The sequence below is a fragment of the Tinamus guttatus genome, unplaced genomic scaffold, assembly GCF_059628265.1.
Source record: "Tinamus guttatus ecotype Peru unplaced genomic scaffold, ASM5962826v1 Tinamus_guttatus_pri_ptg000674l, whole genome shotgun sequence".
In the NCBI taxonomy this organism is placed as follows: domain Eukaryota; kingdom Metazoa; phylum Chordata; class Aves; order Tinamiformes; family Tinamidae; genus Tinamus; species Tinamus guttatus.
The window spans coordinates 546,899-560,894 of NW_028289208.1; the positions used below are offsets into that span (position 1 = coordinate 546,899).

At 42.3% G+C, this 13,996-nt stretch overlaps 2 protein-coding genes across 2 annotated transcripts in view; both read right to left on the bottom strand.

Annotated features, from left to right (window-relative positions):
- Positions 1 to 12,941, bottom strand: part of KCTD15 (potassium channel tetramerization domain containing 15) — a 186,822-nt gene extending 173,881 nt beyond the window's left edge. Inside the window, exon 1 of the mRNA XM_010213503.2 lies at positions 12,927 to 12,941. The gene's annotated coding sequence lies outside the window, so the exon portion shown is untranslated. The remainder of the gene's footprint in view (positions 1 to 12,926) is intronic.
- Positions 1 to 13,996, bottom strand: part of CHST8 (carbohydrate sulfotransferase 8) — a 148,174-nt gene that overhangs the window by 101,454 nt on the left and 32,724 nt on the right. Inside the window, exon 2 of the mRNA XM_088536529.1 lies at positions 12,545 to 12,768. Coding sequence (XP_088392655.1) covers positions 12,545 to 12,653 — 109 coding nt within the window. The 5' untranslated portion in view covers positions 12,654 to 12,768. The remainder of the gene's footprint in view (positions 1 to 12,544; positions 12,769 to 13,996) is intronic.

Consider the following 13,996-nt stretch of genomic DNA (forward strand, 5'->3'; position numbering starts at 1 on the left):
CTTTCTATTGAAGCTTTCTAGGAATAGACTTATTTTTCTTGCTTTTCTGGGACCTTTTATCACCTTAAAAGCAATCCATAGTCCTGCAGGGGTGCACAAACTGTAGTGACTTATTGACAGCTGCTGCACTAATGTGCCTATGAAGAGGGGGAAACATAGGGGTGCCAGCTCTGCACTTACAGACTGGTTCCTCCTGGGCATCCAGCATGTGCACCACTTTTGTGAAAGTAAAGTTGACAAACATACCTATGAGGGAGATGTGCCACACTGTGTATGTATTTCCTCTAAAATAAATTTTGCAGTTGAAAAATCTCTGTGTTGAATCATCGGACTGTAAGTATACTATATTGCTAGCTAGAAGCTGCTGAATTTTAAATGAAAGGTTTAATTTTCTGTAATTTGTACCACAAATGCTAATGTGGGAAATAGTATCAGCTGAACCTCTTAATAATGTATACGATGCATCTTTATTTTTCTATGTCCAGCAAAAAAGCAACTGTCAGACATTTCAATTTTCTGTTTTGATGCCTTCAAATAACCTTTCCAAATGCTAATTTCCTTGTTCAGCATTCTCCAGTAGTTTTTGTTAGTGCAAGGTAAATGACATGTAATTTGCAGTTTTTCTTTCTTTTTTTTTTTGAACCAGCTCAGTTAGCTTTTTTTTATAATTGCTGTGTTTTTAAATTGGTACCTGATTTGCCAACCATATTATTCTAATGACAGTAACAACACTCAGTTTGCATATTGAATAACAGTCCTTTCACATTATTCAAAATTGGTTTGTGTCTGGTGAACCTCTAATATTTTTTTTTCCTTAGGTTCTGACAGTTATTTAATTATCTTGTTAACATGGATCATTTGATTTTATATCAGCTTAAATTGTGGTCTCAGTGAGGGTTCATTTTTGCAATACGCTGTGTTGACAGCAAGGTACAGAGAACTCGAAAGGATATATATCTTACTAAGTGCAGATTTCATTAGCATATTATGTTAATACTCTTTTAAGTTCAATGAATTTGGGTGGCACACTTAAAAAGCTATAAGCTTTTCTGTAAAGCTTTGCATAAACATTTTGAAGCTTCATGTTGACGTTCATTAGTTTTAGTATATGTGCGCATACAGATTTTTGCTTTTGGCTTTTGAAGAGGGCCATCTGTGTCAGGGTGTTTCCTCACTGAGGGTGCAACTGGGGGTAGAGGGTCTTTCTGCATTGCTTTTGGTTGCTGGGCGTGGGTGGTGTTTGCCTATGCGTGTTAAAAGAAAACGTACATTCTGTGGCAATAATCCGTCTTGTTTGGGATCAGAATGCTTGAAGAGCGCAATTAAATCTTTTCCTTAATGAAATTCTCTAAGTAAAAAATATATATGTATGAAATCTTTCATTTCAATATCAGGTAAGTCCTGAGAAGACCCATTAATTTCTGTTGCGTCTTGGAAAGTAGATGAGAGCTCTGTTCAACTGGACATCAAGTTCTGTTTAATGGTCTGTCTCAGAGTGGTGGGTTATTTTATAAACACTACTTTTCCTTTGCAATGTCATGTATATAGACCATGTCAACTCTTTTTTGCATTATTAAACTAAAAAATAAAGCTGGGAAAAGCCTAAATGATTTTTGAGTTTTTTGTTTTAAAATTAAAATTTCAAATATATTAGTTTGAAAGATAATTTTTGCTTGAACTGACACTTATCCAACTATTCATTTGAAGAATTTTACGCAGCTTTACTCATAAGAAAGCAGACTGCTTTGTTGATACAGTTCATCTAACATAACAGAAAGGCAAATTTGCAATCGAAAGATTTATTAACCTGACCGTCTGTCTTACAGAAATGTCTGAAAGCTTTCATTTGTTTTCTTTATGGTTTTCTTTGCTGCAGTGACTGTTCAGTAGAGCTAATAACTAATTTACTCATTTTTTTAAGTCATAAATTTCCCAATGAACAGAATGGTCCAATTTCGTTTGAGCATTTCATTACTTTTAAATTCTTTGTTCCAGATACGCTTTTATTTAAGAACTGTAAATGTGTGTGAGGAAACATTAGCCAATATTCACTTAAAACTAGTTCTTCTGGGGGAGCGATCTTGCCAGCAAGCGAGTTCCTGGGATACGTGTGGAGGGAAACTCCAAGGGAGCCAGGAGAGCCCGTGCAGCGCTGGGCTTGCGGGGCCGCGGCGTTCCTGGCCGCGCGGCAGCCGCCCTCCTTCTGCGCTCCGCTCTGTCAGCGCCGCTCGGGGACGAGAGGAATTTGCCATTCACACCTTGCCGTCCTCGTCCAGCCGGGCCGCGACCCTGTTAGCTGAGAATCGTTTCTGTATCTTCTGAGTGTTCTTTCTTTAGAGCTGAAATGCATTCAGTGCAGGAAAACTAGAAAACTCTTCTATTTTTCCTCAGTGTGTATAATCTGCAACTTAGATTTGATTTGAAGACTCTGTGCCACCGTCACTGGTGAGGAGGCTCATGCTGGCGCCAGCTGTCTTGTCAACTCATGCTTGACACTGACACTGTGGTGGCCCACTGTAAAGACGCTTTTATCGCTTCCATTTCCACACAGAAGGGAGAAAAAAATCTTGACTACTTCTAGGATCACATATTGCCTGGTGAACTGAGTATCTCTTAAAACTGTTGCAGAGAAAACGAACAAGCCAAACCGCTCACGTACTTCAAATTAGCGTGCTGGGCACTACCCAGGTGTGCCGATGGGGAGGGGAGGACGTCTGGGCTCTGGCTGAGGCAGCGCGGCCGCCATGGGCGTGCGGGATGATGGCGCGAGCTGCGCTCCGCTGAGGTGAACCCCTTCGCGCCCGCTCCTGGCGCGAAAACACGCGGGGTTTCTCCTGGGCAACCGACAGTTTGTCTTCCTCTTGAATGTTGTTACCACATGAGTGCTCTGCTGCTAAAAGGACCATAGCTCTAGGTGCCAAAAGTATGAGAATAGTGAGAAGTACTGAAATGTTGCCTCGGCAGCCCTTGGTGAAGCCTCTTTCATTACAAGCACATTGGTGTCCGCTCGTGGTGCGTGGAGGGCTGTGATCAAAGCAGGCCGAATGCTGTAAAAGCACACGTAAATACATGCATCCTTCTGAACTCGGCAGGAGCCGGAGTTTCACTCACAGGTCCTAATTTGCAGCATTTGATATCTAATTAACGTTAAACTGCTACAGAAATACACACAGAGCAGGAGACGGGAGGATGCCAGAGGTACACGGCAGCTACCAGGCCAGGGTTTTCCAAAGCTGCTCCTGCTAACCCCCCTTGCTGTTACCAGATGTGGCTTTATTAGCGGAGGCCTTTGCAAGGGAGAGCTTCTTCCCTTCCAAAAATATCAGTAAATGACTGAAAAATGCAGCAAGGCCAATGCTGCTGAAATTTCTTGGTGGATGCAGGGAGCACAGGGCCAGCAGTGGCCTGTGGGCTGCGAGGTGGCAGCCACTGACTTGCTCCAAACCCTTCGGCCTGGAAAGCGGACACTGCCTCCGCACCTGAAGTGGACTGTGGTGGGGCACATCCATGACTAATGTGGAGGGGAAATCCAATAGAATCCAGCCTTTGAAGCTGGAGGAGAAGGGTGAAATCCCCTCTCCTGTACTGCAGCTCTGCAATGTCTAATCTGTGATTTCATGGAGGAAGGAAACTCTGTGACTTAACTCCTTTTAGGAACTGGGCCGTGGCTTATTAACTTGCTTTACGTATTGCCCAGTTTCTGGGAGAAAGACCATTAAAAGGGCTGCACTTGTGTGGGGGTAGTATTATTTTAGAAGATGTCTTTGTTAATTAATATCCACTGAAACATCGCCTAGGAGATCTCTCTGTCATGCAGCTTCATACTTCATGCAGTAAAAGGTAACTCTCTTCTCTAGTTCATTAAATTATGTTGTGGTGAACTTATCTCCACTGGGTCTCAATTAGGAAATGAAGCCGGTGCCTTGAGAGGAAAAGGCAGAGAACAATCAGAATATACTGAATATATAATGCGGTCTGTAGAAACAAGCAGGAGGAAAAATATGATTGGCAAATGTGTAGGCAGTGAGAATGTGTCTCTCAAAGATCCCTATGCAGAGGTACAGTGTGATTAGACCACTACATTTGGAACATGTAGTGCTTCTCAAAATCTGTCTTTTTGAAGGTCATTAACTGTAATTTTACTGTAGCAAATACTCTTTTTCCTTACTACTCCATTTGTCTCCATTTTAGCATGCCTGGGAAGTTTTGGTGTGTTGATTCTGGGCTTTCTAATAACATTAATTATAAAACCAACAATTTTAGTGTTATATTCTAATTTAATTTAACATTTTGTTTTCATATTTTTTTTTCTTTTTTAACAGAAAGTGTATAGCAGAAATAAAATTCATAGATATTTTTATGGGCAAAATAAGCACCAAAATCTCTCATAATTAAATAGTGGCAGATGTGTAGAACTGAAAAGGAAGTTATATCAACTTTTGTTTCTCAAAATTCCTTTCCTACCTCTCTATATGGACTATGCACATTTTTTGTTCTCTTTCTTTTCCATTGCACGGTTTTCTTTGCAAACAGCAAAAGGCTGTGATTACAATGGTTTGCTAAGGTTTTTTTGTTTTATTCTGCAAAATATAGAATAACTTGAGTAGTGTTCAGAGGTACTGGGCAAACATGCCACTGGAGCAGGTGGTGACAGGACTGGCTTTCCGTGCAGCACTGAAAACGTCAACATATATGTGTTAAACAATACCTGACTTTGTAAGCTCTTGAATAGCTTAATTACATACTTAATTCCCTTGAATAGCATGTGCATGAGCAGCTCATAGATGCAGAATAATTGGAATTTTAATTAGGTAGTAACTTAAGGATGCTGCCTGTTCACAAGGTAATAACATCTCTTGAGCTGAATGAGTGGAGGGGCCATTTTCTATTAACAGTGTGAAAAAAAAATAAAAAAAAAAACTGTTGATTGGTTTCTAATACTAATCTGGACTGTTTGCATTACTTGGCTGTGCCCACCTAGGTGAATTTTGTGGCTGAGATAACTATGTTTTTTGGCACCTGAGTGGGATGCCACTCCTGCTTGGGCTCTCACTGACCAGTCTTCAGGGTTGGGTTGTAAATGATTTTAGTGGACTGCATTAAAGTCAAAATGAGGACAGAATTGCTTTGCTATAAACAGGCATTGTACAGAAATTACAGCACCCACCCAGATGTTCATATATTTAGTATTGAGACTATTTGAATATTCACCTTTTCATTTGTTTACAACTGAGTAGTGAAATCAAAATGCTTTCTTGCAGAAGGTAAATAACATTATGTATCATATTTTTGCTAACAACTTCATGTACAATTAGGAGGACCCAATTAGAGTTGCATTGAGTTTGCTCAGAACACCGGTGGTTGCTGTCTGTAATTTCTCCTGGGACAGGACTTACAGGCGTTAAGCTCTGTAGAACTTTATAAACAAATCTTGGGTAAAGAAAAAAACAAACAAACAAACAAAACTCAAAATCCTCACGCAGTTGGAGATGAGGAGTGACTTCCTTCTGCCCTGTGCCTCCTCAACATTCATTGTGGAAACACAAAAACACTCTAAAATAACTCTAAATCCAAACATGCCTTTGCTTGTCCCAATTCTGCAATTCTGTAAAGCTCCAGTCATTTAGTCACCTTGCATATGTGAAGTGGTGACAGATCCAAAACCTGTCGCTTACTTTGAAAAATAATTATTAATATGGAGAAAATGGGACTGATGTCTACAACGAGTATATCTGTAGGGCTTACATGAGAAAAATAATTTAGCTTTTTGCGCCCTCTTGAATGGTGCTAAAGCAGTAGTTAACTGACACTTTTGATGCTGATACACAAACACGCCATAATAGAGAAGAAAGACACCTTTAATTTCAAGCTCCACTAGAATTGTGAAGGGAAAATTAATGTTTGCTAAATGAAAAAGACCGATACTAGTGGAGAGAGGAGGTTTTGTTTAAGCTCTTAGAGGAACATTAATAACTTCGAGAAGTGGAAACATACATTATAAAATATTTTAAAATGCCATTAGATTTAGAAAGTTCAGAAAGCCTTTTAAACTTACGTAAGCTCCTCAAAATGGTATCAGGCTTTCGGATCAGCAAGCTGAATGACAGCTAACACACGTAAGGAAATTTGTTAGTGCCAACACATTTTCTATGAGAAAAAAAAATAGAGTCGTATTTAAATGGACTGTTTTGAGGTGAAATGAAGGTTTGTGGATCAACTCCTGCAGGTTCCTGCTGTGCCAGGTCCCGGGGCAATGTGGGAAGCTCGCAGGTCTGTTCCCGGGATGGCCTCGGGCGCCCACCGCGCCGCGTTGGCCACTGACACACTGCCAACACCACGAGCCCATGGCAGGGGCTGCTTGTTTTGCTAGACACAACAAATGGAGTGTCAGCCTCTGGCAGCCTTCAAAAATAGACTTTAAAAGAAATGAAATATCAATTTTTTTTAATGGTATTTGAGAATAAACGCTCACAGAAAAAGAGAGGACTTGGGAAACCAGTGGAAGCTGGAATTACACCATGTGAGTCTGATTTAGCACTGTATCACTCTGATTTCATGCTGATAAACGTTGCTGGGATTAGGCAACGATGACTTTGTGCCATCAAGTAAATGAGTGGGGATGTGAGTTGTCCTCTGGTGTGTGCGTGGGGTTAGAGCGGGGCCAGAAAGGTGCTGGGTCGTGTGATAATCTCACAGCTAACGGGCTTCGCTCTCGTGTTTTTGCCCTAGGCTCTCTCGTCGCGGAGGCGCCTCGCTGCAGTCCTGGCGCTGCGGGACAGGGAGGGCAGCGATCTGCAGGTGCCCGACCGGCCGCACCGCAGCCCGTGGGCCAACCGGAGGTGTTACTGCTTACGAGGTAGATTTGCTTTAATGGGCTTCACCTAGAAAATAACTGACTTCCCAACTGCTCAACTGTGCTAACAGAAACTGTAGAAAAGACACAGTGCTGATGCTCTCCAAATGCCATGGCATAAACAAGCGCTGTGGTTGCCAGCCTGCCAAGGGGTGGCACAGTCATGAGAGCAAGGTGTGACAGGAGGCAATCTCAGTATATAGCACGTGATAAAACAGCATACGGTGCTCGCTTTGACTACTAAGCTGCAGTTCTTTTCAAAATAGCTGTGCTGGCAACGTGGTGCAGGCTTTGCTGTGTCCCGGGCTGGGCAGCGTTGGGCCCCCATACGAGACTCTTAAGACCTTGCTGGCACTTCCGTCAGGATAAAAATAAACAGGCTCACCACCAATCTGCAACAGAGCCATGCCAAGCAGCAGGAGAGAAAACACCGTGTCCATAACAGCACCTAGGAGCCCTGTTCCTACTGGCCTTTGCTTCAGCAGGCTCCAGTAATTGCAGTTTTTTGCTGGGGAAAGCTCAGCTGAAGGAGACTCGGGGGAGGGTCCATCCGTGATTGCGGTGGTGGGAGCTGGCGCTGCCTACGGAACGGGGCCCCTCTCCTGCTCGAGAAGTGCGTCCCGCTTACCTGCCCGCAGGGACCTGGTTCTTTTGTTACAGCTACTACTGATGCTGTTAGTTTTGAGGCAGATTAAATGACTGTCCCGGTTTGTAAAGAGAAGTAAGATGCAAATTGTATGAAAATTACTTTGGAAATTACAGATTAATGGCAGCTCATTTTCCATTGTGTTTTTGAAAAAATTCCTATGTGACAAGCTAGCAGTTGTGCACAAAGATGCATGATGGAAATATACGGCTATGTGGAGTCATGTGCACAGGGCTGTAATTTCTGAGGAACAAGGTATATATGTTCTGAGTAGGCAATTAAGAGCAATACGTACAGCTGTAGTTAACAGTATTTGCTGTAGGGCTCCTGCAGTGCTCAGTAAGATAGCTGCACCCTGGCTCCCTCGGGCCCTCACGTTTGCTATAGCACCCATGTGTCAGCCCTGTCTCCTGTCCCTCCTCCCTCTCCCAACTTTCACATCCTAATAAAGCAGAAAGCAAAGAAGCAGGCAGCATTTGTTGGGTTTTGGAGGGTGAAGGAAAGGGAGGAGTCCTTGCAGAATGTCAGCCATGAGTCTTGGCTTGGTTATATCCATACTTGGATGGCAGCTTCTAAACTAGAGTGCAAAGACTTTGCTGTTCTTGTCCCTGTTTTCACCCTTTTGGAGCTTTTGCTGTTTGCTATTTTCCATCTATTTACCATCTATGTGCCATTTACCTGCTCCCAGAGAAGGCTTTATACATGCTTATTTTATAAGTTTTAACTGAAACCTATTATATGCTTTTGAATTCAGTAGCCATATGGAGAGGAAAAAGCAATTGTTTCCAGTGGACTTATTCACCATTCATAGAGAAACTTGCTACGTGAATATGGAGAGGTGTGATAATGTATAAGCAAACATGCATACGCCAGACTCATCTGTATGTGTGTGCATAAATCGCTTTTACAAAATGTAGAAGTTATTCCTGCATTATTAGCCCTGCATTAGCCCGCTGGCCCCATCAACACCGTCCCAGCATGGACAGGTCCCCGTGCTCACGTCATGGCTCAGGACAAAGGCAGCACTGGGCTGGCTGCAAATGTACAGCTGCTTGCCCAAAGCAAATATATTTGCTGTTTAAAAACAACAGCATGATTACTGCAGAAGCAAAGCTGTAGGTAATTCAAGGAGAAGGGTGTCTCGTTTCTGTCCTGTGTGTGACTGTCCTTCCTTCCTCCCAGCTCTGAGCTCTGCCCCATCCAGCCTGCTCTACGGCAGTAGTGTTCTCAGTGCAAGCCCAGATACCTGTCGTGAGGTTATCGTCCCTTTAATGACCAGAAGAATATCTACTGAATTTAATATATTGGCTTGGGAAAACTCTTTTGGTCACTCTGTCTGCCATAAGTGTATCTGCTCAGAATGAAGCACATGATATTAAAAAACTGTACAGGCAGTATGTTTGCCAGCCAGCAAAAAGGCTCTACACCCGCTATCCAGGGCATATATACTTTGTAGGCACCGGTTTCCAACAGATAAATGTAATCAAGGTTTATATGCTCACAGAAGCCAACAGGATGGGATTGTTTCACTCGAAAGATCAGAAGAAAATTGTAACTAATGTTGTGGAAAATTACTTTGATATTGCTTTCTCAGTACAGCATCACAATTAGGTAGTGATGTGAAGCACAGGGAAAGAATAAATGAATAGTAACAAATCAACACAAACAGCTACTGTCAGGAGTGCTTTGCTCAGTGAAAGTAATGTAAGCATTACTTAAAGTTTTATGACTGTGGATTTTATACCGGTTTAAGTAGTACATCAAGGTCTCACCATTATGCTTGCTAGGACTAAAACAACCAGGAACAATTTCCAGAACAGGCAGATACAACTAAAGTACTAAAGTATTTTTATTAATCTTGTTTCATAAGTTGTACCACCTTAAATTAAAGATGACTGAATATACTAACAGTGAAAAATGCCCTTTTAGTCAATGTAAAATTCTGCTATGCTGCTTTTCAGTGGAAAAATCTACTTTATTGCCTTTTCTATAGCTTTTCTGGTGGTTCCAGTACCTGGTAAATGCATTTTGCTACATAGTAACTACATGGGAAATACAAACCCAAAGGGCAATCAAGTAAAACTTTGCCATACAGAATGACACAAGCATTTGTTCAAAGTCACTGAGTGAGCAATTAGAAAAGCACATTACAGCAATATCCAATATCCATTAGAAAGAGACACCTTTAGGAGCAGGATGTTCTGAACAAGGGATGGAAAGCATCCTTTTCAGCATACCAAAAATTTCTCTTGTGATTGACAGATTTTCCTAGGAGTCTTTCTAGTAAGGAAATATGCCTAGCAATTTTTTTTAATGAAATGAATGGATATTTTCCCCATGTTCCTTAAGCTGTCTAATGTGCTTTAGTGATAACTAGTATCATTTTCAGAAGCAGTGGATATGAAGAGTTTCTGAGCCCACTGGGAGCAGCAAGTGCTTAACTTGCCTGAAAATCAGCCAAACAGAAGTAAGAGTAATTGTACTGAGCACCTTTTACCCTAGGGTACAGCCTGGCTCCTATTAACATGAACAGTAATTGAATGTGAGTATCAAGCATTTAATTAGGCACCTTTGGCAGTAACAGCGTGGTCGGGAGGATCATTTTCGAAGCATGAAGAGCTTTACCCACAAAAATCTGCCATGTTGTGGCTGAGGTCCCTCACTGGGGGCCAGGAGGAGGGTAGAAACCTCAGTTTAGACCTGCCTTTTACCTAAGTGTACTTGGTTGTCCCCTTCTGCATTTATATCCTCAAACATCACTTCAGTGTGTATCCCAATCAGCAGTCAGCTTCGAGAGCTTGGAGATGGAAGGAGCAGAGCTGAGGCAGGTCAGGAGGAGGGGCCAGTGAGGAAGGAGCAGGAAAGAGCTTGCATGAGACATCAAGAGAAATTCCTTTTCTTCCAGAAGCAAGTAACTAATGTTTCAATATAAAGTTACACACACTGAGATGCAACACAGTATATGTGCATGTGCCACCCCTCTGTCCCATGCCATGTCTTTCCACTCAGCCCCAACCTACTTCAGTTAGAACTGAAGAGGGACAGAAGTTTCTGATAGAGAGATATTCTGAGTTTGTCTCCTGAAGTCAATGGAAACTGGTGACTGGATAGAGGGAGGATCCCAAACCAGGGACCCTACTGAAGAAAAGGACATATGTGGAGCCAGGAGGTTCTGGTCCTGCTTGCCCTGCCAGCACGAGTTAGGAGAGGAGGGTGTTGGACATGCAGAGCGGGGAGAATTAGGAGACCAGAGGGGAATTTCAGAGATTATTGGCAGGGAGAGCAAAGCAGTGAGGACAGGCTGGCGGAGTCAGGGAATGGGATAAAAGCCTTCAGAAAGCTGATTTAATAATAAATGAAATAATAAAACAACATGATTTTGTGCACAGGCATGACTGAAGTGCTAGGGGACTGCCTGGGCAGCAGTGCTGCTGGATCTGCCTAAACAGGCTTTGACACCCCAGCACAGGTAGATCTAGGTAGGACACTGAAACGTTACCCACCTTCTAGAGGAGGAAAGAGGGAATGGTTCTTTCCCAAGCACTAGATCCTCTGGAATTGGAGGCAATTCATTTTCCTAGAGATTATGGCACAACTGCAGCTTATCAAGGTCTAATATATAGCTACAAACAGTCAGAAGGTGGATCTGTTCTCAGGCTAAAATCAAAGCCTGTTTACAGCTGGGAAGGCTGCCCTGGCCCTGTGCTTGGTGTCTCGGTGGTAGAGGTGCCTGACTGCTTTCTATCTCGCACACATTTTGTACAGTCACAGCTAAATCAGGGAGCTTTTTCTGTGAAATTGTGGAGTTGTAATTTCCATATTCTCCTGAGAATGTACAGGCTTCATAGTAGTATTGATTCCAAATGAGCATGCACAGGGTCAAACGTGGCCACTAGTTCCAGTTTTAATATGCAGCTTGCTTTGCATCCAGGTATACGAAAATAAATTACAAATGCACTGAAGTGACTGGTAATCCTCTGCTTTCCACAACACACTGCTGGTTCATAATGTCTGTGGTTTCAGTTGAGTGGATGTTTTCAAAGTTGGTATGAAGTTGGACTAAATAATAAACTTATTAAGGTATAGATTTTTTTTTTAGTGACATAGAAATAAGCACTTGATAAACCTGGACTCAGAAAATAGCACTTAATGTAACATTTTAAGAATTCTCTGCGTTAGGGTTCAGCTCCTTTAAAACTGTTAATAACACTTTAAAATGTACACCATCATGCCCACTGTATGATGAACATGACAACTGAATAGGCTTTTTTATAAAATAAGTGTGCAGCAAAAGGAGAATTCCTGTGCATACAGGAGAAAACACAATGACCAACCCTCTGCATGGGGGGGCAACCAATGCAGGGCTATTGTGATGAGCAGAGTAACCCTATTGGCATTTGTCTAGGTCCTGAATCAGCCTTAATCATGGAGAAAAGAAACCAAGAGAAGTTCTGTGGATTTTCATACTCGAATGTCCCTCATTTAAAAGGCAACCACAGTCTTAGCTCACAGTTTCCTAATTCTTACATGAACTTGATTCTTAGTAACATATTAGTAACATGAGAAGACGGCGCACTTGTGCATGAAATTTATGGAACGGTCAGTGGAATTTATATACATTAAAGGAATGCATCCTGAAGTATTTTAATCCTCTTGCATGAATCTTTGAATGCATCTCTTGCTTTGTGCCTCTGTAACACACTGAATAACATATATAGGCAAAGGTGGGTTCAGAGACCTGTATTTGTACAAATTCTAGATTTGCAGTGGTGGAACTGGCAGCAGAAATCCTTGGCAAAGATTCCAGCATAAACAGGCATTGCTTCTTGAAACTACTTTTTAAGCAAACTTCCCCCGCCCTTCTTTTTTTTTTTTTTTTTTTTTTTTTTTCCTTCCAGAAAGTGTTAATCCATTCCAAAATAGGCTTCATTAAGAAAATAGCCTATCTGTGCTCAGGTAACCTCTGGGAAATGTGTAAAGCATGTTAAGGATCTAAGTATGTCATACAGAACACAAGAGAGCAAATGAGCCAAACAAATGCTGACCTGGTGTCTGCTGATGAACTATTTCTTCTGGATCCTGCAGATGAATGAAGACAACAAGCCCAGCTGCTCCAAACAGCAAGATGAAGGAGAACATACATGTCAGCCTCATAATTATTGTTCTCAAATCAATCCAGTTTGGACCCAGGAAAAGGACTGCTTGCGATTTTCAGGATGCTCTTCAGTCATAGTCTCATCTTCTCGTCGGGAAGTCTGACATAAAATGTCTGCAAGAGGTAAGAAGAAAAAATCCCTAAAATTTATCATAGAGAATATTTATTTTTTTCAAGGTAGATCAGTAGATTTGAGTTCTTGTTAAGACCAAATAACTGATTTCTCTAGTATTTGGTGCAGCTAATTGCAGTTATCTAGCTAATTTCTGCACCATTGGTTTTCTTTTTAGTTATGAATATGTCTCTTTGTGGTGTGTGTTTTTTTTTTTTTTAACTAATTGGAAAATACAGTGTGAGATGTCATTAAAAATGTGATGTGGGGAAAATGTCATGGCACTGGAACATCTCTTAAGAGTTTGCTTGCATCAAGTCAAACATGTCACTTTTTATTTTTCACTGGTTAAACAATATGAAAACCGTGAAGTGAGATGATTTGGGGAAAACGATCACACAACCTGCACCCTGCACGTCAAACCTGGAGCGAGTGACAAACTGGCAGCTGCTGCTTCATCCGTGCAAAAGCAGCTGAACCAAGGCGCGCGCAGCACGTCGCTGGGCAGCCCGCGTGCAGGCTCCGTGGGCACGTGCCTCTAGGGAGGCCACATGCTCCCAGGGAGGCCACGTGCTCCCAGGGAAGTGCTGCTCCGGGGCTTGGGTCAGCTCTTCCAGGCTTGCACGGAGCACTGGAAAGTGCAGCGTGAGGGGTGTAGTCACGGGGAAATGGCAACAGCCTGAATCCCACCTGGGCACATGGCGGGTGTTTCTAACCCCCTCGCTGAGCGCAGCCCTTGGGCAAACGCTTCGCTTGAAGCATGTGAACTGTCCCACTGGAACCAGTGTCCTCCTGGTAAGATACCAAGAATCACATAAATTGAAGAGCATAAAGCAGAGAGGAAAGTCAGTGGTGGTGCTATGTGGCACTTACTGTAATTAATACAACACAATATGTATCGTTATTCATTGCAATAAATTTTGTGCTGATATGCTCCTCCCATGCTTTCCAGTAACGTGTGGGAGAGCCCAGTAGAGCCCAGGGAGTGGAACCAGGTCCCAGAAATGTACCTGGATCTCCTTTCTGCAAAGCATTTAATACAAGAACCCAGGGTGTAGATCAGCAATGGCCCTCAAGGGCGGTAATCACTTTGCTTTTATCATATTGCTAATTGGAAATGTGAGCTGGGCTAAAGGAAGGTTTTTTGAAGGTGACTTTCATTTAGAAAAGCGGTTTTAAGTACAGAAGGCTGTATAGCATTAGTTTGCAGGGAGAATTGGTTGTGGAAAG